Here is a 26,627-nt window from a genome sequence, read left to right as displayed (position 1 = left end):
GCGGTCCCAGAGCCCTGGCCCAGCTTCCCTCCTGCCCCCGCGGCGCTTCAGCCCCACTGATGGCTTTCAGCTCTGTCCTCCTGGGGCCTCGGTCCAGAACTGTCCCCACCTGCCACCCGCACCCCTAGGCCAGGTTTGATGTTCTGCCTGGCTCGTCTCACGTTACATCCTCAGTGAGCCCTCCCCCTCACCCCCACCCCGTCTCCCATCATCCCTGAGGAGCACCACTGAGTCCTCCCATTCTGCCCATTGTTTCACTCGTCCTCGGGGTCCCTACGAGCCCTGTAAGAAGGGCCCGAGGCTCAGGTCCGCGACACCGCACAACACGCAGAGGGCACGGCGAGGGCCAGGTAGACCTCTGGCGGAAGGACGGCCGGCCTACCCCCGCACGACCCTGCCCCCTCCTGAATTTCCACTACGGTGGCAGGAAAGGGACAAGGACACGGACAACTGGACTCCATGGTCACATTTGGAACCTGACACTGAAGTACAAGCAGAATCCTCTGAGCAAGTTCCAGACAGTAGGTTTCAACACGGAAGGGCAGGCTGAGGCCTGGTTAGCCCAGGGAAGGGGAGAAAAGTGAGGGGCCTTCGAACACAGTCTCCCACACGCCCTCGAGGTCCCTCAGGCACAGCCCGCCACTTCTGGCCCCGTGTGGCGCCATCATCTAACCCGGGGTTAAGGCCCCTTCCTCTCGGGGCTCTTCCGTGGAGGAGCAGCGGCCTTGAAGTGCCTGGGCCCAGGCAGGTGCTCAACCAGTGATCATTTAAGGGTGAGAAGAGCCTGGTGAGGGGTCAGGAGTGCCCTCGGGCCACGGCAGGCACCCCAGCCGCATGCAGGAGCCCACCCTGGGGAAGAGCTGAACTGGCACTGTCTGGCAGGGGGCCCGAGCTTTGTGGGTGAGGCCATCCAGAGCCCGCACTGGCCCCACACACACGGGCCTCACCTCCAGATCCCCCAATCCCTGCAGATCCCAGCATCCCCTTCCCCCAGGGCGGGGAGGGCCTCCCGCGGAGACCAGTGGGCCCTTGAGAACAAGGGGGCAAGGGCCTCCCCAAAGCATCAGGAAGACACTACCATCAGGGCTTCCCTTCACCTGCTCTGAGTTTTCAGCGGCTTAGTTCAAGCCTGCCATGCACCACAGGCCTCCATCCGGGATGGGCTCTGATGGAGCGCCAGGCCAACTCCCCCTCCTGCCCCAGTTACAGCTGCGCTTCTCAAAGGTCGCCCCCCACTGAGGCTGCAGGGAGACCCCTTTGCGCCAGCCCTCTGTGCAGCTCCTGGCATGGAACGTTCTAGGATCTGTTCCACGGCCCCATCAGGGCCTCCGGGGATCAGGTAGGGGGTGGGACGGGCAGAGCAGCTGGGCGAGCAGCAGGACAGCGGACGCGGCCCCAGGGGGCTCCCGGGCCCGGAGCTTCCTACACAACCGCTCCCACCAACACTGACAATCTCGGGGCGGCCCTGGAAGGAAGAGAGCCGCGGGGCTTCTGCGGGTCCAGCTGTCTTAATGGGATTTTACTCTCGGCAGTCTCTAATCAAAAGCCAAAACACCCCACGTCACAGAGAACCTACGTTTCTAACTTTCATGTGACGTCTCCCTAAACAGCTTCCACCACTTCATTCATACCCGAGATCTATTCACAGCAGACCCTTGGGAGAAACTTCCGAACCACAGGCACCTTGGCTGATTATCAGTTATCAAAGAAGCAACCACAGCGGAGCTCACGTAAACTGCTCGTTTATTAGCATGGGCACCGCGAGATCACAGGTTCCGGGAGGCGCGGAGCTGCGTGGAGGAGGCGGCACGAGGCGAGGCTCAGGTGGGGGGTGGCGCGCTCCTATTTCTTCCACTCGTTCTTGTCGTAGTCCCACTTGGCCGAGAAGCCCTGGATCGGGCCGACCTTCATGTCCAGCATCCTCTTGGTCTGCTTGGCCACCCACTCCTCCTCGAAGGTGTGCGGGATGGGGCCGTACACTGCAGCCCAAAACAACGTCATGAGACACCGTCCCGACTACACGCGTCACGTCTTCCCCACCACGCTGGCCAAGTCATCTGCCACTCGGCACCCACACACCACACACACACACACACACACACACACACACCACACACACACACACACACACACACACACGCGCGCGCGCGCGCTTTGAATTCCAGGCATTGACAACTCTCGATGTTTCCAAAGTATCCTCTGCTGACAAAGGGTTACCCATCAGCGACAAGCCAGGAGCAGAACGTCCAGCCCGTGAGACGCAGACAAGGGGTCTACAGACCAACACTGAGCACAAAAGCCAAAGTGACCTGTGAGGTCAAATACATGCGCACGAGAAACACGTCCGCAGTCAGACCAAAGGTACAGGGTCACAGCCGTTGGGAACAGAAAACCCCGTCCTGCCGGGAGACACAGCGCGGGAAGGATGGGCAGCCCCTCCGTCTCAGCAGACGCCCTGCGGTCCGCCTCTGGAGACGAAGTCTCGACTCAGTGGAAACAGCCCTCCACTAAGAAACCGCGCCCTCTTCCTTGACGGACCCTCACCGCACCGGCCGGGTAACCGGGGTGGGGGGGGGGGCGCGCTCCCGCGCTACAGAAACGCAGTGTGCCCTCCAGAACGGGTGGCCGCTCCCTACCCAGCACAGCCCGCCGTCGGAACACCAGACTGTGGATCACACCGCGGCGCTGACCCGACCCGGTGTCGTGTGGCTGTGACCCAAGCCCCCAGCGCCCGCCCCACGCACCGTAGTGCTTCTCCCAGATGAGGATGAGAGCGGTGAAGCCGATGAAGAACAGGGCGGTGCCCACAACCGTCTTCCACTCGTTCGTGCTCCGGTTCATCTCAGCAAAGCTCTCATTGAACTTGATGCGGTAAACTGGGGAGAGAACATGGCCATTGGCACGAGCGTCCCCGGCGGGCCCGCTGCACCTCCCGCACGCGCAGCCCGGGGCAGAGCACGCGCTCAGGCTCCCCACACGGTATGCGGGGCGGCAGAGGGGACACACACACCGAGTCTGCTTTGAGCAAAAAACCCCACCAAACCGGGTCACCGTGCGGGATCTGCTGACCCCCCACAGCCTCAGCCCCTCCGCCCCGACGGCCACGTACCGTGCTGGCCCTGTCAGTAAGTCACAGCGGACACGGCCCGCCCGGCACAGCCGCCACGCTGCGTCCACACGCCCCACACCCGGCCGCCCCGCATCCACGTTGCTCCCAGGACACAAAGCCCCGGGCAGGGGGGCGGCCAGTCCGCTGAGCCAGGGCCCCGGAACCAGCCCACGAGGCATGACCCCCGCCAGCCTCCGGGCAGCACCCCACGCTCCCGGCCCAGAACCCGCTAAGAATCCTCTCTCCCACGTCTGCCACTAGTCCTGCTTCAATACCCACGTTCGACTTTCTCATCGATGGACAGGCTGCTCCAGGGGGCCTTCTCCTTCTCCTTCAAGGCCTTCTGGCTGGCAGACAGGTTCTTGACGTGCAGCACGTCGGGCAGGGGGTAGTCGCGCCTGTCCACGTAGCTCGGGAGGGCAAAGTCATCGCTCTTCACGACGCTTCCTATACGACACAGGGCCAAGTGTTTGAAAATTCACGGGTTCTGAGTGATCAAAATGAGGACAGGTGAAGGCCCCTGACGACCTCGCTCATCCCGGGGAGCTGAGGCCACGGCACCACACAGCCGACGCGCTGTTGTGGAAGCGGGGAGAGGCCTGTCCTGCGTGGCCCAGACGGCAGAACCGGGGTGCCGGGCAGCCGGGTAACCGCGGCTCTTCCCTGCAGCCAGCACGCTCCTGCCAGGGTGACTGCCGCCGGAGGCCGTGGGCCAGCCAGTACCAGCACCACCCAGTACCAGGCCACGCAGAGGGCACGCAGGCCCTTCTGCAGGAAACTCAAACTAAGGAGGAAGAGCAAAAACAACAAAAAACCCGTAAAAGAAACAAGCGTCCAAAGGTCAGAAACTGAGACACAGGGCTCCGTTTATTATAACAAACCAAACAAGCCGTGCCCATGAAGGAAGGGGCACGACTCCCCCACGGGGGCAGCAGGCATGGTCCGTCCACGGGTCAGCACTGCTTCCCGAGCCCCTGCTCCGCGGCCCCGCGGCTCTAGGGCGGCTGAGGGCAGCGAAGACGCCACCCGCGGCGCTCGCCGGCCAGAAGCGGACAGGCCTGTGCACCCGGGCTTACGGCGCGAGGGTCAGGAACAGAAAAGGCGGCGCAGAGGAAAGAAATGGGGGCGCACGCGCAGCAGGAAGCAAGGTACGACGGCCAGGACAGTGAGGGAATCGCCGTGTCCTCGGCAAGTCACGGGACAATCCTGAGACTTTTTTTTTTTTTTTTTAACATAAACCATCTGTGGACCTTCACATACGTACAACTGAACACACAAAACTCCCGGCAGCGCAAACCCGTTGTCATCAGCGGAGAGAGAAAACAAAATGGGGATTTCTGCTCCAAGAGAGAGGAATCTTCGTGCCTTAAAAGCAGCACACGTCTGTGTTACTTAAGGACAGAGAAAAATAGTTCAGAAACCAGGAAAGAAAAGAATATCTTCATTTATATTTAGGACTTTGCCGCTGCTGAAAGCCGTTTTTTCAACTCCATGCTGTGTCCACGGGAAAGGGCTGTGATCCACACTGGTCTGGAGGAGTGAGCTGAGCGCCTGGAAGAACACCCCACGCCCATCGGCAGGTCCCCGTGATCACAGCCCCTCTAAGGCAGGTTAGTGGTGAGACCCGCTGCTGCCCCTCAAGCAGAGTACAACTTGGCAGGTGCTAATCTGTGCCATGCAGAGCGGCAGCTGGCGTACACCTGGCCTGATCCCAAAACCTTTAAGGGGGACAGGACTGGAATTACTTTCCGTTTTTTAAAAGTCTAAGGTTCTATAAGAACGAGTGGACTAACAGGAACATATACAGCACTCAGCTCACAATGATCAGTAAAAACAGACGTAAGTTGGGGTAACGAGAACATTCTAAAACTGACCGGTGATTACTACACAGCTCGGGGACTAAACTCAAAACCACTGAAGGGCACTCTCACCAGGTCAACGTCCTTCGTGTCAATTACGTCTCAGTAAATTATACAAATGTGAACGCTCACCACCTTGGAGCACTCTCGGCATAAGACTGCACTTTCTAGAACAAGAAGGGCCTCAGAGCGGCAGGGATCCACGGCACTTGGGGCCTGGCCCCCCCACACCCCACAAAGATTAGCACAGCAAGGGTTCCTTTAAGAGAGAGACGAAAAATGGAAGAGACTTGTCAGTGCTGTCCTTAGCGGGTGGGTTCCTGAGCCTCCGCTGGGGAATCTGGGGACTCGGGAGCGGCCCCCATGGTCACATGTCACAGCACAAGCACCCAGACAGCAGCGGCTGCCAGGGGTGCTCTGCGTGTGGAAAACCGATCCGTGTATTCAGGTACCTCGCGTGAAAGCTAAAAACAAAAGGACAGGGGTGCCCGGGGGCCTCAGTCAGTTAAGCACGCGACTCCTGATTTCGGCTCAGGGCACGATCTCACAGTTCGTGAGTTCAAGCCCCAAATCGGGCTCTGCGCTAACAGGGCCAAGCCTGCTTGGACCCTCTGTGTCCCTCCCTCCCTCTCTCTCTCTGCCCCACCCCTGCTCATGGACGCACGTGTTCTCTCTCCCCACAGATATATATTGTAAAAAGAAAAAAAAAAAGAAAGGAAAAAGGAAAGGACAAGCCTCAGTGGACTGCAGTTTTCTCCACTGGCGTCCTGTGCACAGAAGACAGAGTAACGAACAAAGGCAGGTTCTCGGCCTCAAGAAAGCCTACATTCTGGAAGCAGAGACGGACGATACACAGAAACCCCAGTGTCAGCCCTCCAAGCAGACAAAGCAGGGTGACGTCAGGCGGGCAGCACCTTTACAATGGGCGGCGAGGAAAGGCCTGGCGCTGAGGCTGCCGATTAGAAAGAAGCCCCACCCACAAGCGTGGAGCTGAGGCAGAAGCAGGGGTGCCGCAGGCCGGAACCACCCCACCGGGGGTGACGGGGGCCCTGAGCAACCCGGGAGAGTGGGTTTGCACCCGTCACTTCCTCCTGTGAGGACGCTGTGACAACATCAGAGAGGCGAGTCCCAGGTCTTACCCTGGACAAGAGAAGCCGCTGGAGGATTTCAAAAAGGACCTAACTGAACTTCCAGCCAAAACAACACCTGGGCTAAGTGCAGGCCAACATCGCTGTAAAGAGAAAGAAGGTGCTTCTTACGAAAGGTCAGAATGACCGAGGGGACAGGGAGGGACTTTTAGGGCGATGGAAAGGCTGTCGTGCTGTGGCACCGCTGTTACACACCTGTGGGCGCTTATCAAAACCCACAGGACGTTACACTCGGAACAGATAAAGCTCACTTTCTGCACCTCAAACAAACTAAACAAACTACACAAAGCTAAGAACATACATAAGCAAAGCCAAAATAGAAACAAAATATAATCTATCATAAATGACTTCCTAGATTTAAAAAATTTTTATTTTATTTATGGGGGGGCGAGAGGGAGTCCCAAGCAGACTCCTCGCTGTCAGCATACAGCCCAACGCAGGAATCAAGTCGGACACCTAACTGACTGAGCCCCCCGCCCCCGGCTTCCTATAATGAGGAGTGTCTCCTTCCATGTGTACGAATGAAACAACGAACTTGCCTTTATTACACAACAAACACTTCAACGATCCTCTCACTCTATGATCTGTGTCCACAGCGTTACCCTGGGCAGCACAATAGAGGAAAATGTAAGACAACACAAAGTAGCGCCAATTCGAGGACACAATTTCAAGACAAAATTCACACGTGAAAGCAGCTGAGGCAGTAGCAGTTACTGGGTATCAAGCCCCTGGATTCATAAGCTGTGCTCTCCAAGTTCATTATCACTGCTCAAGCCTTGCTCTTGACCCCTCACTGACACCACCTGCCATGCTAATCTGCATGTTGCCCTTTTGCGGGCTTTCCCTCTGCCTACAACGCCCGCCCGCCATCCTCCTCTGGAATGTAAGGTTGAACCTACTAATCCTTTAGCACAGAGAAGCCTCTCCTCCAGGTACCGGCCCTGAGCCCCAGGCCAGGCTAAATGTTTCTCCCCAGGGTGCCTCACTTCCTCAACCACTGTCCCTCTCCGGATTGCAAACGTCCTGTGGAAAGATTCCACCTTGTATTCTTTTTACTCTCAAACCCTACCAGCGTCTGGTGCAAAGGTGCTCAATAAATGCAAAACTAAACCTGCTATGTGCTAGGCACTGAACTAAGCTCTTTATGTAGATCTCAGGTGACTAAAGAGATTCCTACACTTAAGCTCATCCAAGACAGAAATGAGATTAACTTCTGCTCAGGCTAGAATTCCAAACTCCTTCCCTTCCATTGCCCCTATAATGTAATCGGTATCGAAGATAAACGTTTGGGAGTTTTGGGGGGATGAGAGAGGAGATCATTAAAGCCGCCTATGGTGGAAATCTCTTGGAAGGAGTAGAACTTGAGCCTGAAAAAATGGGAAGGGAAGGTAGGGGGGAAAGAGCAGTGCAAACAGAGATCCAGACTAGTATTCAACATGACTCACAACGCCTTGTAATCTAGAAGCATGCCCTGTTAAAATATTCACACCTCTCCTGAAGCCCCAGGACAGCAGAATCAGGATCTTAGCCACCTTAGACCATCTGCGTTTGAAACCCCAGCATAGGAGCTCACACCCAGTGGGAGCAAAATGAAATGAGCTCAGCCCATAAAAGAAGTTGCACTTACCATGGGCTCGAACACACACGGAGGTGGAGATCGCCCGCTTGCCAATCAGGCTGAACACTCTGGTAGCCAACATTCTGAAAGAGAAAAATATACAGCTCCTCAATGAATAAGGGCAAACACCTATTGGGAATTCCTGTGCATTTGGGAACGCCATGCGACTGTTTTGATGTCTTCTCCTCAACATATGGGATCCCCTGTTTCTTCATTACTGACTCTAAATTCGCGAAATACCCCAGGATAAGAGTTTTCCCAGCAATCAACGCGTTTTTATTAGTTTAGTTATAAACCAAATGCCATAACGTATACCTAAGACAAGAAATTAGCAGAAAACTGGCTTTGTTATAAAACAAGAAGAGATTTTATCGAGGAGACTGAAGGAACTAAAGCCTAAAGAGCTGAGCTGCCAAGATGGGCTCCAGTTTGGAGGAAAAGGGTAAACAGCTCAAAGGTACCGGCATGCATTGCATGCAAATGAGCATTTGGTGAGAACCCTAGCATGCGCCTAGAATAGGAAAAAGACATCAGGCGGGGAGGCTGCAGAGACGTCCTGGCCCACTGTCAGCGTCTGCGGACCACGGATGACCTGGACGGCCCACCTCTCACCGCGGACCTTGCAGCTTTGGGCCTGTCTCCCCTATCTCCCCCTCCTTCAAAAGGGGACCTTTCAGGGGACTGCTGACGACGAAAGGGACGCCGAACGCATTCAGAAAATACAGAATAAACAGAAGCATGATGTCAGGGCTGAACTGGCTTGCACCCCGCGTCTTTTCTCCCCAGGCCCGGCCCGCACGTGAGCGGACGCGGGACGACCCTCCCCGAGCCCCGTTAAACCGGGCCGGTCGCGCATCCGTAGCCGGAGGGCTGCGGGCCGTGGCTGCAGCGCCGACCCCCGGCCCTGCCCTCGGCCAGCGGGCGCTCCAAGGTCAGAGCCCGAAACTAGCCCGCGGCCGGGGCGGCGCCCGTGCAGCCTGGCGGAATGCTGCGGGGCGGCACACAGGCCTTGAGCCGGCGGCGCCCGAGCCCCGAAGCCCCGCCGGCAGGCCTCAATGTCACAGGACTCAGGCCCAGCCGCCGCTCCCTGCTGGCGCCGGGTCGCGGGCACGCTCGTCCGCTGGCTCCCGGGGCCCCTGGCTCCCCAGGCCCCGCGGCGAGGGCCGGCCGTCACCCTCTGCCCGCTCACCTGCCGCTGCCGCCGCCGCTGCCCGCCGCGACCGCCGCGACCGCCCTCTGTGCCCGGGCTGCCCGCTACCGGAAGAGAGGAACGATGGCACGCGCGGAGCACCACGGGATCGAGGAGGACCCGGCCGCGCCGGAGGTCACCCGAGCGGAAGGAGGGCCGCGCCGCGAGCGTCGTAAAAGGACAGGCCGGGCCGCTTTACGGCGGCGTCGGAGGCTGCTTTACGGCGGCGGCCGGCCAGGAGCGCGAGTGGAGTGTGAGGCGGGCGCGTGGGCCGCCCGCGGGCGAGAGCGGGTGGGTGAGGAGCCCAGCCCGCAGCGGGGCCGCGCCAGGCCGCCGCCGCTCCACCCCGCTTCTCCGCTGAGGTGCCGGGCGGCCGGGCGGGGAACCCAGGCCTGAGCCGGCGCCGGGGCCTCCGGGGCCCTGCCGGGCTCAGCATGCCCGGGGTGAAGCTCACCACCCAGGCGTACTGCAAGATGGTGCTGCACGGCGCCAAGTACCCGCACTGCGCCGTCAACGGGCTGCTGGTGGCCGAGAAGCAGAAGCCCCGCAAGGAGCACCTGCCCCTGGGCGGCCCCGGCGGCCCCCACACCCTCTTCGTGGACTGCATCCCCCTCTTCCACGGCACCCTGGCCCTCGCCCCCATGCTGGAGGTGGCCCTCACCCTGGTAAGCGCCGGAGGGGCGGCCTCCCCTCGGGGTGTGCGGGCGGGGTGGCGAGCGCGAGCCTGGAGCCCACCCCGGAGGAGGCGGCGCAGAGCGGGGCGGCCCCGCGGCCTCCGCCCGGCGCCCGGGGAGCGGGCAGCGGCCGCCTTTGCCGTCGGAGGCGCTTTGGGTCCGTTCCTGACCCCGGGGCGACCTTTGCGGGGCCGGGCTGTAGCTGAGTGGGGCGTGACTCGACCGCGCCCCTGCCCGGGGACGGGGAGGCCGGGGTAGGGGTGGGGAGCTGGTGTTAGATGTCGCGGGGGGGCTCCCCGCGCCCCTTCCCAGCCGCTCCGTATGAGACGCGGGTGTAGACGACCCGGCCCGTTGGCGGGGAGCGGGCCCTCCTCCCGATGAATGTGCGCCGGCGCCGGGTGGGCAGGGCCGCTCGGTTCCTGCGCCGGACTTCACCCGAAGGGGCCCAAGTCGTCCCTACCCGCCGCGCGGGGCTCGAACTCACGGCCCCGGCGTCAGGAGCCGCGCGCGCGCCGCCTGTTTCCGGAGCTGAAGACTGTGTGGGCCTGAGAAGCGGTAGCAGACGTGCTGTTCGGCCGCAGCACTCGGGGCGCGGAGCGGCTGGCGATGGCGCCCCGGGCAGTGGCGCTGGGGCCCCCCGGGCGGCGGGACGCACCGCTGCAGGGGCCGCCGGCCGCCGCGGCCTCCGAGCCGAGACACTGTGCACTTTTCACTAAGTGTAAACTGACCCTTGAAGTCAGTTCGCGCAGAACGTTGGGTTGGAGAAGGTTTAGGTAGAACTCCTTTCTCTGTGCTTCAGGTCAAGTAAAGTGAGCCCGTGTCACAGGTTCCTAATTCTGGCACCGAGGGCGTTCCTGGTAAGCAGGAAGGACCCTGGGTGGAGGGCCCGCCCCAGGCTTGGGGGCCCTGCCTGCGAAACTGGGCGAGGTTCTTCCGGGCAGGAGATAAGTAAGACGGAGATACTTAGAAATCAGTGTCTTAGCTACTCCTGAAGAAATGTGCTGTCCCGTGGGGTGGGGGGTGTTAATGCAAGTTTTCTTCATCCACCTGCCTTAGTTGCTCTGCTATCAAGGGAACCGCAGGCTGATTGGGTGTGAAACGCTGTCACCTGCAGGGAACTAGGTTTACCAGGCGCATTAAGGCAGGACTCTTCAGTGTCCCACTCGGGTGCCAGGCCTGGGCTGGGGGTCACCGCACCTGCTTAGCAGTTGAACTTGCTCCGGGCAGAAGGTAGTGTCTAAGAGCAAGTGCCCCGGGTGGGGGTGAAGCAGAACGCAGTGAGGGGTCCGGAGCTAGCGGAGCCCTGCAGAGGCTGAGGGGGCGCAAGCAGAGAGGGAGTGGCTCGGTGGGCCATACTAGTGGGGGGGGTGCGGGCGAAGGGGGAGGGCAGTCAAGGTAGAGGGGTGAGAAAACGGCCCGGGGGGGGGGGCGGGGGGCTAGAGTGTAGAGCGTTAAGGGCTCCAGGGTGGAGAGAGGTGAGCGCGGACAGAGTTCAGAGCACCATGCCGATCCCACGGGAGTGCGGGCACCGCCGTGAGGACAGAGGGCAGCCCCCGGAGGAGGGTCGCACGGGCAGGGCTGTGTGCCCGAGGAAGGGCTCCGGCCCGCAGCAAGGAGCGTGTCAGGGGCAGAGGCAGAGGGGTGGCCTCGACCGAGTGCAGCCTGGATGCAGAGGGGACAGATGGGGCACCCAGGCCGAAGAGGCCGCAGGATCCTGTGATGGGGACTGGACACAGGGAGAAGGCAGCAACGGTGACACCTGGTGACAGCCTGGTTTCCGACCTGCACTGGACACCGGCGGAGCCCTTCCTTGAGGGGGAAGGAAGACCTAGCGCTGAACGTTGAAAAACGGGCCTGGAGCTTACAAGCGGGATGGGCTGGAGACGACGGGGAACCGGGAGCTCTGCCGTGTTGGCAGGGGCAGCGTGTGGAAGGAGAGCGGGCAGAGGAGCGGCCGGAGGGGCCGCAAGGAGGCGCGTGTTCCTTTAAATCCGTTTGAAATCCTATCAGACGCCTCAGTCAGGCATCCAGCTGCGCTCGGGTCATGATCTCTCGGTTCGTGGGTTCAAGCCCCGCATCGGGCTCTGTGCTGACAGCTCAGCCTGGAGCTGCTTCGGATTCTGTGTCTCCCTCTCTCTGCCCCTCCCCTGCTCACGCTGTCTCTCTCTCTCTCCTAGAAATAAATAAAAAATATTAAAAAAAAAAAAAAAGAAATTGCTACAAGCTCAGGGCGCGTGGGGGGCTCAGTTGGTTAAGCGTCCGACTTCGGCTCAGGTCATGATCTCACAGTTTGTACGTTCGAGCCCCGCGTCGGGCTCTGTGCTGACAGCTCGGAGCCTGGAGCTGCTTCGGATTCTGTGTCTCCCTCTCTCTCTGCCCCTCCCCTGCTCGCACTCTGTCTCTCAGTCTCAAAAAAAACCCTATAAAATATGTAACCATCTTAAAGACAAACTTGAACCTCACTTGGAATTGTCAAAGAGTTCATTCTTCTCATTCTTCGTTAAGCTTTATAGAGTGAAAGGGTTATGGTACTGTCATAAGATATAAATGCAATACCTGAGAGAATGAAATATACTAACTATAAACAACTGCGTTAGAGTCACCTTTACGCGGATTTTCCCCGAGGACCAGAGCTGCCTCCCAAACCACTTACCTGGGGAGGGAAGACACCCAGAGGTAGACCTCGACTCTCATAAGGGCCCAGTGCCACCAACTTGTTAAGAGGAAAAGGGGCACCCCGTCCCTCTCCCTCTGCCCCTCCTCCACTTACGCTGTCTAAAAGAGAGGGACACCGCATGGGGCCCCGGTTGATCTTGCCTCCCCCCCGCCCCATGTCATTACCATCTGTTCTCAGTCTCTACTTAGAGCACTTCCCCCAGATGTGCCCTTCCGTGTTTGAGTCTCCCATCCTGCAGAGTTAAGTCTGAACTAGATTCTCTGCAACAGCTTCTAGAAAGAGCAAGAACAAGCCCGCTGGGGCTCCATCCTTGCCAGGAGACTGTGGGTTACACTGGCCCCTCTGACACTGACCTGCACTGAATCACAGCCCTAGCTTTAGACCCGTGTGAAAAAGATGCCAATTGAGTACAAATTAAATATAATTTTCAGAGTAAAGTGACAAGGGAAAATTTCCCATTTGAATCCAAAAAAAATTTTTTATCACAATTAAGGAATTTAAGTTTATGCCATTTAGCTCTTGACTTAGCAACTTTATAACCTGAAGAAATGAAAAATCTCTGCATATGGAGCCACAGTTTATCAGGCCATCAGCTATGGAAGATGAGGTTTTAATAAAGCTTCTAAATCCATGAAACCATATAAACGAGGCCTCGTCCTCATGGCTTTTTCTCTATTCAGGGAGTAATTATTTTTGGTAAGTGGGCTGACTTGATAAGCAGTCCATCAAAGGGCAACATCAGATTCCTTTGAAAAGCTTTTCATTATAATTTTCCATTTTAAACAAAATCCTTGCATTTCTGGGTGCTTTTCATTTTTTTTTTTTAAAGCACTTATGCCTGTTATTTATCCTTATAACCCTTTGACGTCGGTAGTGACGGAATTACTTCTAAGAGCAAAAACCCATAAAACGTTAGCAGGAAAATTAGCACAGACCTGCTGCTTCTCTAATCCCTTTTCGGCCTTTTCCCCTCAGTCCCTTGGTTTCCCGGTTCTGTGGAGCAATTTGTGATTACCTTCTGCTGACGTGACTTTCTCAGTTGCCAGTTGGTCTATAACCACCTTGATTTCTGTCCAGAATTCTTTCTGCTGCCTCCACGTGTGCCTTCTCTGTGCTCCTTTGTGGGGGCAGCTGTCCCCTGGCTCCTTCCTAAGCCCCTGTGGATTCTGCCCCCCCCCCCCGCCCCGTTACATCCAGAACATTCATGGCTAGCCTGGGAGAGGGTTGGCCCAGGCCCTCTTTTCAGTTCTTCCCCCCGGATCTCACCCTCTGCCCGTCCCACGTGCCTCCGGAGCTCCTCTTTCCTCTTTCGTGGCTCCGGCTGCTTTCCGTCCCCTGAGGACTCGGCTCTGCGCCCGACCTGAGAGGGAGCTTTTGTTCTCGTGCGTCTAGCCCTCCCCTTAGGCTCCCAAGACCCGCCCAGACACCCTCGGCTTGTAAGTGGCATGTGTGGGAGTGATGCCCTCCCCAGGGTGGCTCTCACCCTGCCTTCCCTGCTTTATGGCGCTGGCACGGTCGCGCGAGGTAGGTAAGAGTGCCGTGAAGATGATGGTGTCACACGCGTACATTAGCAAGTTCGCAGAGAGAAGCTGGTCGTTCTCGGGGCAGAGCTGAGCTGGCGTGAACGAGGGGAGCCGGTGCCTCTAGTGATTCTACGTGTCCCACACGGAACAGGCCAGAAGGGCGCGGGACGGAGGGCATGGCGGGCTTATGCCACCGTACAAGTGTCCCCCCTTGGCCTCTGAACGGTAAACATACAGGAGTAAGTGCAGAATCCAGGCCGTGTGCGGAGTCAGCTGTCCTGAGCTGTGGTCTTCGTGTGAACTGTTCCCAGGCTGCGTGGCGGGGGGGCAGGGACCGGGGACACGGACTCCCAGAGACCCGGGGTCAGACGGCCAGCCCTCCGCTCCTCGGCCCTGCCCTGCCCCCGCTTGGGAGCAGGTGGCCTTGACTGGGCGAGCTGCCTCTTCAATCCCCAAGCCTTTTGGGCTTTCTGCAGGATTGTGAAGCCCCTCGAGGCCTGCCCGCCCCACCCCTGCCCGTTCATACTGCTCATCTCTGCTCACGACATCTACTGCCTTCCAGGTCCCTCTCACCTGAGGAGGTCTGGTTCCATATTTGAAACCATCAAAGAAAACTTCCACTTGTTCGCCTGGGGCGCCTGGGTGGCTTGGTTGGTTAAGCGTCTGGCTCTCCTGATTTTGGCTCAGGTCATGGTCTCACAGTTCGTGAGTTCGGGCCCCATGTCAGGCTGTCAGCATAGAGTCTGCTTCTCTCTGTGCCCCTTCTCTGCTTGCGTGTACTTGCCCGCTTGCTCTCTCTGTCAAAATAACTAAACATTTAAAAAAATTTTTTTTTCAATACCCGACCTCTGCGGCTCTGGTGCCTGGTGGAGGCCCTCAGTCAGCTCTACATCCACCCTTCTGCGTTCCCAGCTGTGTGTGTGTCTGGACCGTGGATGCAGGGTGCGTGCCCATCATGGGCATCCTTACCGTAAGCTTGGTTGTCTTTGTTTGAACCATTCAAAAGTTTCAAAGCCAAGTCAGACCTAGTTCACTTTTAGGGCAGCCTTTTCAGAGAGTTCTAGAAGCTCAAGGTCATGACGCTATCTTTCGGCTGGAATTGGTTAGGCCGTTGTGTTTGTCACAAGAATCACATTCATGTCAGGATCTTTCTGTGCTCCCTGAGCACAGATGCAAGGTGATCCCACGTGGGTGTGCTGGGGGGCATGTCCTGAACTGTGTGCCTCCAGCCCAGGAAGGGATCGAGGGGCCGCACAGACTGCTCGCGGGGTAGTCAGAGCGGCAGCGGCAGCAAGTAGTGATCCTCATACTGAATGTAGCTGTGCTCAGTCAAAAATGGTTCCCTAACGTGTCCCTGCCCTAATGCTGGGAACCCACAAGTATGTGACCTTACCTGGCAAAAGGGACTCTGCAGAGATTAAGTTAAGGGTCTTGAGGTGGGGAGGTGGAGCTGGATGATCGGAAGAGCCCAGTGCAGTCACCCCGGTTCTCCCAGGAAGGAGGCGGGCGGGGCAGCGTGAGTGCGAGGAGGGGTGACAGCAGCAGAGGTCAGAGTGGTGCTGCAACCCCCCCCCCCCCGCCGTCAGGAATGTGGGTCACCTCTAGATGCCGGGTGGGCAAGGAGCAGATTCTTAGAGCTTCCAGAAGGAATCAGCACCACTGACCCATTTTAGATTTGTCTCTAGTTCTGACTCTGGCCAGAAGGACAAGCCTCACCAGAGAGCGGGAGAGGGACCCAGGTGGGCAGCGAGGACACGCTGAAGAGGCTAGTCCTGTGGGTTGCGTTCAGGGACTGGGTCGGATGCCAGAGTTCAGGCCAGGCCGCGTCGTTTGGTGCTGCAGAAAGTAGGTTTAGAAGAAAATGGAAGAAGTTGCTGCTGTAAGCCGCGCCTTTAAGAGGTGGTCGAAACAAAATACAAGTAGCTGTGGGGTCATTTGTAGCAAAGTTACAGGGAAAACGCCATTATAAATATTTAGGAGACACAGCCCTCATCTTCTGAGTGGGTGACCAAAACATCTAATTGGTTCATTGAGCCTTACTTTTGACCCAATATGGTAATTCGTGAGCTCTTAGGCGGCCAGAATTATTATTCTAATCCTTGTGCGAGCAGGGAACCTTGGACTGGAACCATCTGGTAATATCTCCTTTAGTCACAAAGGACACTGCCTGAGCCCCAAACCAGAGCTGAAGAAAAAGAACAGCTCAGCTATGCTGTGTGTTTTTTTAAGGAAAGAAGAATATTTTTAACTAGTTAATTTACTATAAAAAAATGACGATCGATGTTATTTCCTCTTCTGCAGGCTGAGAATAGAATTCACTGTAGCACGTTATTAAAATTCCATTATGGCAAAGCAGTTAGGATGACCTTTTGTTGTTGTTAATAATGGCATTAGACCCGCAGGAAGCTAAATCTGATGAGAGAAGAGCGGCACATTATAAAATGGACAAAAACTTTGAAAGTCGGCCCCCGTGCTCCCATTTAAAAGCATGCTGCAGGGAATGGAGTGCACGAGAGAGAATGTGTGTGTGCGCGCATTTGCATACACACCCCTGCTGACATCTGCCCACACGTGGGCGTGTGCCTCTCTACCCCACATCCCAGCATAAAACCTTCTCATGGTCTGGTGCTAAGAACACAGAAATTTAAATGTAATATAAAAAGGCTTGGTTTTAAGACGCCAAGAGCCAAGATTCCCGTTCTGGCTCTGCCCCTGGCTGTGCAGATTTATAGGTTTAGTTTCTTTGTGAAGGGTCGATTTCTGTGATCTGAAGCCCTGCCCAAGCCCCAGGATGCTTTATATCTTAAGAGGAGGTGGGTCGGGGAGCCTTGGTGGCTTAGTCTGTTAGCCGAATGACTTTGGCTCAGGTCATTATCTCATGGTTCATGGGTTCAAGTCCCGCGTCGGGCTCTGTGCTGACAACTAGCTCAGAGCCTGTAGCCTGCTTTGGATTCTGTGTCTCCCTCTCTCTCTGCCCCTCCCCTGCTCACACTGTCCCTCCCTCCCTCCCTCCCTCTCTCCCTTCCTCCCTCCCTCTCTCTCAGAAATAAATAAAACATTTAAAAAAAAAAAAAGGAGGTGGGTAAAGGTGGTCCCCTCCACCGCCTCCCCGCAGCATCGGCCCTGGGCCTGCTGGTGAGAGTGAGGCTCTCCCGTGCTCCCTGCGGCTCCCACAGGCCCTGGGTGGCACGCTGGTGTGGCCTTTGTCCCGGGAGCACCCGTTTTCTTGTGCTTTCTCCTGGGGACGAGGATTCAGGGATTATACAGTGTCTTGTCCCAGCGTGGGGTGGGAGGGGAGGGGCAAGGTGTCCTGTGTTTATTAAGAGGTGACATTTGGGACGCCTGCGTGGCTCAGTCGGTAAAGTGTCCGACTTCGGCTCAGGTCATGATCTTGCGGTCTGTGAGTTCAGACCCAGCGTGTGCTGACAGCTCGGAGCCTGGAGCCTTCTTTAGATTCTGTGTCTCCCTCTCTCTCTGCCTCTTCCCCACTCACTCTCTGTCTCTGTCTCTCAAAAAAGTAAAATAAACATTAAAAAAAAAAAAGGTGACGTTTAAGAGAAAATCATTCATCTTTTATTCCCTATGTTTGTCTCTTTCAGATTGATTCATGGTGCAAAGATAATAGCTATGTGATCGCCGGTTATTACCAAGCTAATGAACGAGTCAAGGATGCCAGGTACGTCCGAGCAAACCCTCTGGTCTGAGAGGATGGTCACGTGACCGTGTCTGCCATGCTGTCTGTGGGAACAACCCCTCCTCGCCTTCCATGCTTGTTTATAGTGTTTGCGGGGGGCTGTGGTGTGATCATTCCAAACAGCAGAAACCCTAACACTTCAATTAATTTGGGATGGAGTTTTGTATAGTCTTTATCTTGCTTGGAGGGAATTCATACAGTGAAGGCGACAGTCAGGGTCCCCCGATGCTGTCCCAGCTAGGAATGGTGTGTGGCAGAGCACTGGGGAGGAACTGTGCCGTGTCTGGGGACAGAGACCACAAAACTTTTAGATTCGCTGCTCTTAGGGTGCGATGCGCGGTGAAGGTGTCCTGTTTGCAGCTTCCTCCATGTGGCCTCTGGTTCTTGCTAGTGAGCAAAGCCAAGGACTTTGCTTCATTTCCGCATTAGTCTCCGTCTCCACAGAGAAAGCAACACGCTGGGGGGCTCGTCCGAGTGAGGGTCGTTTCCGAAGGTCTGGGCAGCGTGTGAGGGAACTCACGGCGGGGCGGGGGGGCGGGGGCTTGGACAGAAGGTGCCACCAGCCCTGCGCCTGCGGGGCCGTGTGTGCTAAGGGGGCGGTGCAGAGGGTGTGGCAGCAGGAGCGGAGAGGAGCCGTCCGGCCGGGGTGACCGGACCAGCCCTCGGGGTGCCGTGTCGTTTGAGCAGGGCTCGCGGGACTGGGCGTGTCGGGTGCCTGTGTGCAGAGCAGGAGAGGGGACAGCGTGAGGTGGGCACCGGGCGGAAGCGGCTGGAGCCTGGGGCGCACACGGAGGGAAGTGCCAGGAAGTGGCGCTGGAAAGGTCGGGCTCTGGGGCCTGTCGAACTTCACTTTGTGAGCCTGGGGAGCTGTCCTTGGAAGGAGGTTTCCTGAACCGAGCTCTGCCCTCCCACAGGCGCCCTCACAGAAAGGCCAGGAGAGCAGGCGGGAGGAGCGGCCCCGTTTGTGGCGCAGAAGCCTCCACTCCTCCCCTCCTCACCCCGCTCCCAGGGCCCCACCTCGCGTGCCCCACGTGTGCGTGCACTCAGCTCCCGGCTCCTCCGTCTTCCTGCCTCTATTTGGATCTCAGTCCGGCCCGGCCCAGCCTTCTACGCAGACACCATTTTCATGCTACTCGTAACTTCAGCACTTACCCGTTTCCTTTACCTGCTCTGCTCAGGGGGCTTGCGTTCCCTCATCTGTGTCTGTTGACGTGCCTGCTGACATGTCCTTACCAGACCTGTAGGGACTTAAACAGTTACCCTATAGTCCCTTCGGAGGACTCTCTGCTGGATGGGAAGGGGGGGTACCCTCCCGGTGTGCCGCGGGGCTGTGTGGCCTCCTTTCTAACCCTCACCACGTTCTGGTGCAGAAGGGCCAGCCAGAGACAGTCACTGCACAGACGCCACACGGCTGGGGAGCTCTGGAGCGGAGATCACGCTGACGTCGTGCCTGGGAAACCTTCACTGTCTCTTCAGCCAGACCTGACGTAAACTGCGTCCTTCCTTTAGAAATCCTGGCGGGTTAACAGTGGCTCACAGCACAGGCCTCAGAGTCAGGCAGACTTGGGTTCCAATCATAAGTACTGACCTCACTTTCTCAGGCTGCGGTGGTCCTGTCTGTTAGATGGGGGTAGCAGTTCACGCCTCAGAAATTGGTCTTGATGGGGCACCTGGGGGCTCAGTCAGGCAATAGTCCAACTTCGGCTCAGGTCATGATCTCACTGTTCATGGGTTTGAGCCCCGCGTCAGGCTCTGTGCTGACTGCCACCTCAGCCTGGAGCCTGCTTCAGATTCTGTGTCTCCCTCTTTCTCTGCCCCTCCCCTGCTCATGCTGTCTGTCTATCTCTCTCTCAATCTCTCAGAAATAAATAAAACATTTTTAAAAATGTTAAGACATTGGTCTTGAGGACAAAGTGAAGCAACATATACCATGTTTAGCTTTGTGCTTCGTTCAGAGAACCACCTTTGGGCCGTTACTATTACTAGTCCTGTGATTACTTTTTTCAAAGGATCTTTTGAAAATACTGTTGGGACTACACCAACATAAAAAGCTTTTGCACGGCCAAGGAAACCATCAACAAAAAGGCAGGCTAGTGAGTGAGAGAAGGTGTGTGCAGATGATGTACCCATAAGGGGTTAATATCCAACATACGTGAAGAACTTCCTCAACTCAGCACCGCCCAAAAATAATAAATGAGCAGAGGACCTGAATAGACGTTTTTCCAAAGAAGATGCACAGAAGGCACAGCAGACATGACAGAGAGGACACCCGGCATCACCGTTGTTGCGGAAATGCCGTCACAGCCACAGTGAGATATCACCCCACACCCGTCAGAAGGGCTCAGATCAGCAACATAAGGAACAGCAGGTGATGGTGAGGATGTGGAGCAAAGGGAACCTGTTGGTGGGGACGCCAGCTGGTGCCGCCTCTGTGGAAGCAGTGTGGAGCCCCCCCAGCTTACACAGAGAACCACCCTATGCCAGTAATTCCACTACTGGGCATTTAACTAAAGAAAATGAAAACACTAAATAGAAAAGATGCACGCAGCCCTGGACGTAGCACTTCACAGCGGCCAAGGCCACGGCAGCAGCCCCGGCGGCCGTCAGTAGATGCGTGGTATGAGGCGTGGTACTTACATATGTAGAAGGGGATGACGTCTTGCTATTTGTGACCTCGACGGTGTGGTGCTAAGTGAAATAAGTCAGAAAAAGACAAGTATTGTATGATTTCACTTTTATGTGGAATCAAAAAAAAAACAAAACAGTTGGGGCACCTGACTGGTTTGTCACTGGAGTATGTGACCCTTGATCTCGGAGTTGTGGGCTTGGGCCTCACGTTAGGTGTAGAAATTACTTAAAAGCTTTTTTAAAATAATAAAAAGTAATAGTAATAAACATAAACTCTTAAATACAAGGGACAAGCTAGTGGTCACCAGAGGGAAGGTGGATGGGGGGATGGGTGAAATAGATGAAGGGGGTTAAGAGGCAGAGACTTTAAATTATAAAATAAATGAGTCACAAGGGCGCCTGGGTGGCTCAGTCAGTTGAGCATCTGACTCTTGATTTCGGCTCAGGGCACGATCTCACCGTTTCTTGGGTTTGAGCCCCACATCAGGCTCTGCCCTGACAGCACAGAGCCAGCTTCTGTCTCTCTTTCTCTCTCTCTCTCACTCTTAAAATAAACTTTAATTAAATAAGTCACAGAGATGAAAAGTACAACATAAGAAACATAGTTGTTGTTTTTAAAGTTTTATTGTTTATTTTGACAGTGAGAGAGAAAGAGCACGAGCAGGGAGTGGCAGAGAGAGGGGGAGACACAGAATTGGAAACAGCTCCAGGCTCCGAGTTGTCAGCACAGAGCCCGACGCGGGGCTCGAACTCCTGAACCACGAGATCATGTCCTGAGCCGGAGTTGGCCACTTAGCTGACTGAGCCCCACAGGCGCCCCAGGAAACGTAGTTTGTTTTTTTTTTTTTAATCCATATTTTAATATTTTGAGGTGTAACCTGTTTGTAGCTGGTTTATTAAACTTAAGGGCATTCTGTCAAGTTACATCATAGCACTTCATACTTGCTGGTGATTTGCTTCCTGGTTTGGATTACACGTGGGTGAATGTCAGCACCAGGCGCCACGCCCCGTCTGAGGTTAGATGCTTTAAAAAAAAAAAAAGAAAAAAGCCTTTAGGTCGAGAAGGTGAGGTCTCAGTTCTGTGCGAGCTGAGGAGGGGGTGGGCAAGGTGGTCTGGGCCTGCGGGCGGCCTGCAGTTTCATAGACAGCTGAGCCTTCACAGGAGCAAGGAGCTGACGGGGCCTCGTGAGAAGCGAGGCAGTGGAGGGACAGCCCTACGTTAGGAATGCAGTTAGGGGTGAGGTGGGTCAGGATTGGAGAGCAAGCATGTGATACCAGAAATTGTAAACAAAAGGGGCAATTCTTTCAAATACTTTTTCAGCTCATTAACTAAATTTGAGTTCTTGGGCATCGGAAGTGGTAGTTGTTGGTGATGAATGTGTCCTGACCCCTTCCTGATCAAGGTCACTGGCTACTGGGACCGTCATGAATGTTAGGACTATGGGTTTACAAGCGTCATGGTGGCAGCCACCTGACGAGTCTCCAGAAGATCAGGTGCTCAGCAAACAGAAGGTGCGAGCGAGTGAGGACGTCACATTGTGTCTGGTCCACGTTTCGTGGGTGAATAGGCCGGCCTCCCCCATGGCTCCAGCCCCCCTCCTTGCCATTCGCCACGTAAGCTGTGGGCACTGGGCGCCTGCCGCCTCCTGGTGGATGCTGTAGAGCCGGGCTGTCCCTTGCGGGGCGTGTGTGGTGGCCTGAGGGACAGCAGCGGCTGGGGCCTATCCTCTTTTAAACGGCTCTGTTGTTCTCTTTCCAGTTGTTTTTTAATCCTGCAGAGTTACAGGCAGCTCATCACTGCAAATTCTCAATTTTGGAAGTGAAAATGGAACAATTAAAGAAAATTACTCATTTTCCTAAAACATTATTAATCAGCCCTTTTTTTTTGGCAGCTCAGTCAAATACAACATAATTGTATATATAGTATGTTTCTTTGAGTAAACCCAACAATTATCAATGTGTTTTTGTGGTCATTAAAATATATATGGCTCAGTCCTTGGTTCGAAAAACTGAGACTTTATTGTACGGTGCGAAATAAGCTGCAGAGAGAGACCGTGCGCGCCAAGGATTAGGCATTAAAGCACTTGAGAGAGAAACAGAGGCAGGCCGAATGGACCCTGCTGGGGAGCGAGGGGAGCACGGGGTTTTCTGGGCGTGGCGGATGGGCCGGGATGGGGAAGCAGAGAGCAGCCTGGAAGGGCATCCCAGACAGGGAACAGCGCACGAGGGAGACTTGCAGGCCGTTCCGCTGACATTAATGACACGGTGTGTCCCCGCACCCCTGCTCCTGTGAGTAGGGGCGGCGGTGGCTGGTCCCCGGGGGTGCGGGGGGAGGCTTGGATGTATGTACTAGGCTGAGGACAGCAGACTCTTCTCTCTCAGGCTGAGGTGAGTCGCAGGAAGCAGGATGGAAGTTTCACTTTAGGAAGATTGATCTAAAGAGAGGTTTCAGGACACATGAAATAAGAGCCTAGAAAATGAGGCCGGTTAGGAAGCAATTGTGGAAACCCAGTTGTAGAGTGAGGGCCTGAGCAGAGGAGGCCGAGGCAGGGCAGGGGCCTGCAGCACCGGTGAGGGTCCAGGGGAGAGCGGACAGTCAGAGAAAGTAGACTGACCAGCAGGCCAGACGCGGAAGGTTCCGGCTGGGCCGCGGGCGGGGCTCCGGGGCGTGGACCCTCGAAGGTAAGGGGGTGGGTGCCAGAGTGCACAGTTGTGGTGACCAAGTGGCACGAAGAGACAAGAAGATTACGATTTATCGAAGTTTAACAAACATGGTTGAAAGGAGAGAGGTTGGAGAGAGGAAACTGAGCAAATAATGTTTTTTCCTATGAAGGAAAAGAGTGGCTCAAATTTGGCAGCGGGGCAGGGCCACTAAAGGAGGCCCCCGAGGAGGAGGTCTGCGTGGAGGGGCCTCCGGGTGGGAGGAGGCCCCTGCTAGGTAGGCTCAGGGATGGCCAGGGTGGCGGGGTGCCCACGGAGACTGTGGAAGCCTCTAGTTTGCTTTAGTGACTTACAGGAGCAAGTTGTCCTTTATCGAGGTTGGGACGGGCCAGAGCCAGCGACTGAAGGCTGACAAGCATGGAGACTTGCAGTGGCCTAGGGATTTTTAAGATTAAAAAGAAAAGGCCAGTGACTCCATTGCCGGCAGCTGAGGGGTGGCCAGAGTCCCTTTGTGAGTAAGCCTGTGACCCGGAGGCCTCAGAGGGCGGGAGCTCAGCGCGCCGGCTGCGCCCTCCGCCGGTTCCGGGGAGCCCTTCTGTTCAGGAGATGCGTCTGCCCCAACGCAGAGACCTGCCGTGTGCCGTGCTCCCCACTGCCTTTACAGCACGAGTCCCCGCGGCCGAGCCGACCACAGTGGCCGGAAGCCACCTTAGTGGGCGTGCGTCTGGCCCCGCCCTTTGCCTCCGAGCTCTGAGCCCTGCGCCCCTGCCCCCGGGGGCCTAGGACGCCAGCCAGCTCACCGTGCGTCTCTTGCAGTCCCAACCAGGTTGCAGAAAAGGTGGCCTCCAGGATCGCCGAGGGCTTCAGCGACACAGCTCTCGTCATGGTGAGTCACTCGGGCGCTGTCGTGCTTGCTGTCGCCGGCCCCGCTGCTGAGCCTTCTCTCGCTCGCGTGGAGCTTTCCCGTGTAAGTGCTCTCTCTGCAGAGGCTCCGTCAGACCCGTGCCGCCCTCTGTGCCCCTCTCCCGACTCGCGGGGCGCAGCGCACATGCCGCGGGCAGCATGGCACACGCCACGCCTCCGGAAGGGCACAGTCACCCCAGTTCAGTGGTTCTCAGGGTGGGGTTCTGTGCCAGTCACAGCAGCACCCCCTGGAACTTGTCAGAAATTCTCAGGGCCCAGCAGGCTGCTTTAACAAGCTTCCAGATGATTCTGATGCACGCTCAAGTGTGAGAGCCATTGAATTAGAGCAGCTGACGGCCCAGAGGGAAGGAAGAAGTCAGGTAGATGGTAGCGGACATCAAAGTCAATTCAGACCCACTTCTAACAGAGCGGGAAGAAGTCATGGTCAGAAGCGCTGCTTCTGCGAGGGTGCCGGTTAGTACCGAGCGTCCGCTCTGCGTAATGCACGGTGACCTCGGACCACACTCGAGGTGTGACTGCATGCATTGGGCTTGCGGTGTCCGCACTGCGTGGGGGCTTCTGTCCGAGCTGGGGCTTCAGCTGCTGCCCTGAGCCACGAGGTGACAGGACTTCCAGAAAGGTGCTGGCCACCACCCTTTGTTAGCTCTGTTCACAAGTGCGTCCTTTGTCTTGTACACAGGTGGACAACACTAAGTTTACGATGGACTGCGTGGTGCCCACGATCCACGTGTACGAGCACCATGAAAACAAATGGCGGTGCAGAGACCCACACTAGTGAGTGCCGTGTCCTCGGGGCGGCCCCGCGCAGGGTGCTGGGGGCTGGTCCACGGGAAAGCCCGCCCGGCTTTCTGGTTTCCGGTTAGCGTGCTCTGCGGGGGCGCGTGCAAACCTCATATAGGAAGCGCGCGTGCTCTCGGGGTCCCCCGCCCCCAGGGCCCCTCTTTCAGGGCTTTGCTCTGGTTATCTATAACCACTCCCGGAGCCACTGGCGCCCGCCTCCGCACCCCCCGCCCGAGCTTCTTCGGGATTTCGTCTGGAGGAGGCTCCTTCGTTTCTTAGCCGGGTCCCGCACTCTGCACATCTCTGTTTAAAACCCACATGTGTGCCCGGACCCATGAATGTCCTCCTTTGTGCCACCGTGCGTGCGTGCGGCCGGGTTTCTGTGTGCTCTGGGGGAAAGCCACCTGTTCCGGGCCAAGAGCCTGATCTCTCCTGTTTCGCCTCGTAGTGATTACTGTGAAGACTGGCCAGAGGCCCAGAGGATCTCCGCGTCACTCCTGGACAGCCGGTCGTACGAGACCCTTGTGGATTTCGATAACCACCTCGATGACATCCGGAATGACTGGACGAACCCGGAGATCAACAGGGCCGTCCTGCACCTGTGCTAGGGAGCTGCGTGCGAGACTGCCCTCGGGCCTGCGCCCTGCGCCCCGGAGGAGAAAGCTATTTTTAAATGTAAATAAGATCTCCCCTATAGCCTGCGTGGGGAGCTGACAGTTTCCCAGGCGGCATGTGTCCTGACAGAGCGCAGGACGTCCGTCAGCCGGCTTCTTAGTTAACGCAGAGTCGCTGGAGGAGGTCCAGAGTGTCCCGTCCGACCGCCCCTGCGGAGTCCCTCCCAGTTGTATGTTGCTCTGATCCTCCAAATCGGAGCTGTTTCTGCTTGTCCGAGATTGTTCCTATTAAACAGTTTTAGCCTTTTATAATCTGGAGAGAATACTTCTTAAGGCTCATGAACTACCTTTAAAAGAAAAAAAGAAAAAACCCAAATCTTGTACGTGAGTGTTTGTGACTTTTCATCGTGCTTGGGTTCGCGTTGGGCCCCGGGATCAGGTGTGTGGCGCCCTGGCGTCTGCGCTGGGGACACTGCGGCCCCACGCCAGGTGGGCGCGCGTCGGGGAACGATGGCACTGTGGCCTGAGAGACGGCCATCGTGAAGGGTGAGAGCAGCCGCCGCGGGTGGCGGGGACTCGTGCGGGTCACCGCGTGATGTTTCTCTGTCAACCGCAAAGCTCGTAAACCTGTGGGACTGAAATAGGGCAAAGGGAACTAAGATGATCTTTGAAAGGCAGAAATCAGCCCCAGCTCCTAACTCACTGGCGTGATTATCCAAATGGCTCTAATCTGTTCCCTAAAGGAATCGTTCCTTTTGTATTTGAAGTAACAAAAGCGAAACACTGCAGGACCCACCCCCACCCCCCACCCCCCCGCCCCGTGTCTCCCGAGCGCTGGGGGCCCCCGGGCAGGACCGAGCGCTGGGGGCCCCCGGGCGGGACCGGAGGTCAGGCTCTGTAATGCCGTCCGAGGAAGGGTGGGGGGCTCTACGGTGCCGCTGCCTCTTTTCTCTCCCACAGGGGTCATCTTCTCTGCCCTCTCTTCAGACACCCCTCCCCCCGGACTTCTGAGGCCGCCGTTCCTTGCCATGAGGACGCGGATGGAGGGGGACGGGGCGCAGAGCAGTGAGCAGTCTCGTTCCCAGTGAGTCTGTTTCAAAACGGGAGAAGGCTGACCCTCAGCATCCCCACCAGAGAGAGCTCTTGTCCCGGGATTAAAACCAGCACGTGCCCCCTGTGGCCCAAGGTCAAGGGGAGCTGGCAGAGCTGGGTGGAATGAAGGTGTGGCCAAGGCTAGTTTGGGAGGCATTTGAAAGACCGACTCTTGTTCTACCTCCTCTTCACCTCTGCGGATCCCGTGTGCTTGTCTCCCCACCAGCTTCCCGGGAACGCCGTGCCGCCCTCCGGTTCGGATTTCCTGGAACCGGGTTCCCGTTCTGTGGCCGAGTCAGGCTTAGGTTCTCAGAAGAAAGCATGCTAAATCTTCCAAAAGGAAGCATGTGTGTTTAAAAAAACCAGAAACACATTTCTCAAGTGCACCCACCTCCTACATCCTTGTAAAAACAGCAGAAGCCTGTGATGGGCTCGCC

The 26,627-nt window shown here is 56.7% G+C and overlaps 2 protein-coding genes across 3 annotated transcripts; one reads left to right on the top strand and one right to left on the bottom strand.

Moving 5' to 3' along the window:
• Positions 1-1,726: 1,726 nt before the first annotated feature.
• On the bottom strand, positions 1,727-9,014 carry LOC120228268. Of its 2 annotated transcripts, none has more exons than XM_039226564.1 (5): positions 8,916-9,014; positions 7,744-7,820; positions 3,389-3,556; positions 2,745-2,876; positions 1,727-1,979 (listed from the first exon to the last, which is right to left on the bottom strand). In XM_039226564.1, exons 2-5 carry the CDS (start codon positions 7,814-7,816, stop codon positions 1,843-1,845), a joined length of 510 nt encoding a protein of 169 aa, XP_039082495.1. In that variant the 5' UTR covers positions 7,817-7,820; positions 8,916-9,014; the 3' UTR covers positions 1,727-1,842. The 2 variants fall into 2 exon arrangements, with proteins under 2 accessions (XP_039082495.1, XP_039082503.1); XM_039226572.1 differs by having other exon boundaries at positions 7,744-7,817; positions 8,924-8,980.
• Positions 9,015-9,159: 145 nt separating this feature from the next.
• Positions 9,160-25,410, top strand: EMC8 (ER membrane protein complex subunit 8). The gene is made up of 5 exons (XM_039226551.1): positions 9,160-9,588; positions 17,397-17,473; positions 23,597-23,666; positions 24,384-24,478; positions 24,933-25,410. Exons 1-5 carry the CDS (start codon positions 9,358-9,360, stop codon positions 25,090-25,092), a joined length of 633 nt encoding a protein of 210 aa, XP_039082482.1. The 5' UTR covers positions 9,160-9,357; the 3' UTR covers positions 25,093-25,410.
• The last annotated feature ends 1,217 nt before the right edge of the window (positions 25,411-26,627 follow it).

The sequence above is a fragment of the Hyaena hyaena genome, unplaced genomic scaffold, assembly GCF_003009895.1.
Source record: "Hyaena hyaena isolate Hyena2069 unplaced genomic scaffold, ASM300989v1 scaffold_1, whole genome shotgun sequence".
NCBI classification, from domain to species: Eukaryota; Metazoa; Chordata; class Mammalia; order Carnivora; family Hyaenidae; genus Hyaena; species Hyaena hyaena.
Note: the sequence above shows the minus strand (reverse complement) of the source record. Positions and strands in the feature narration are given on the sequence as shown.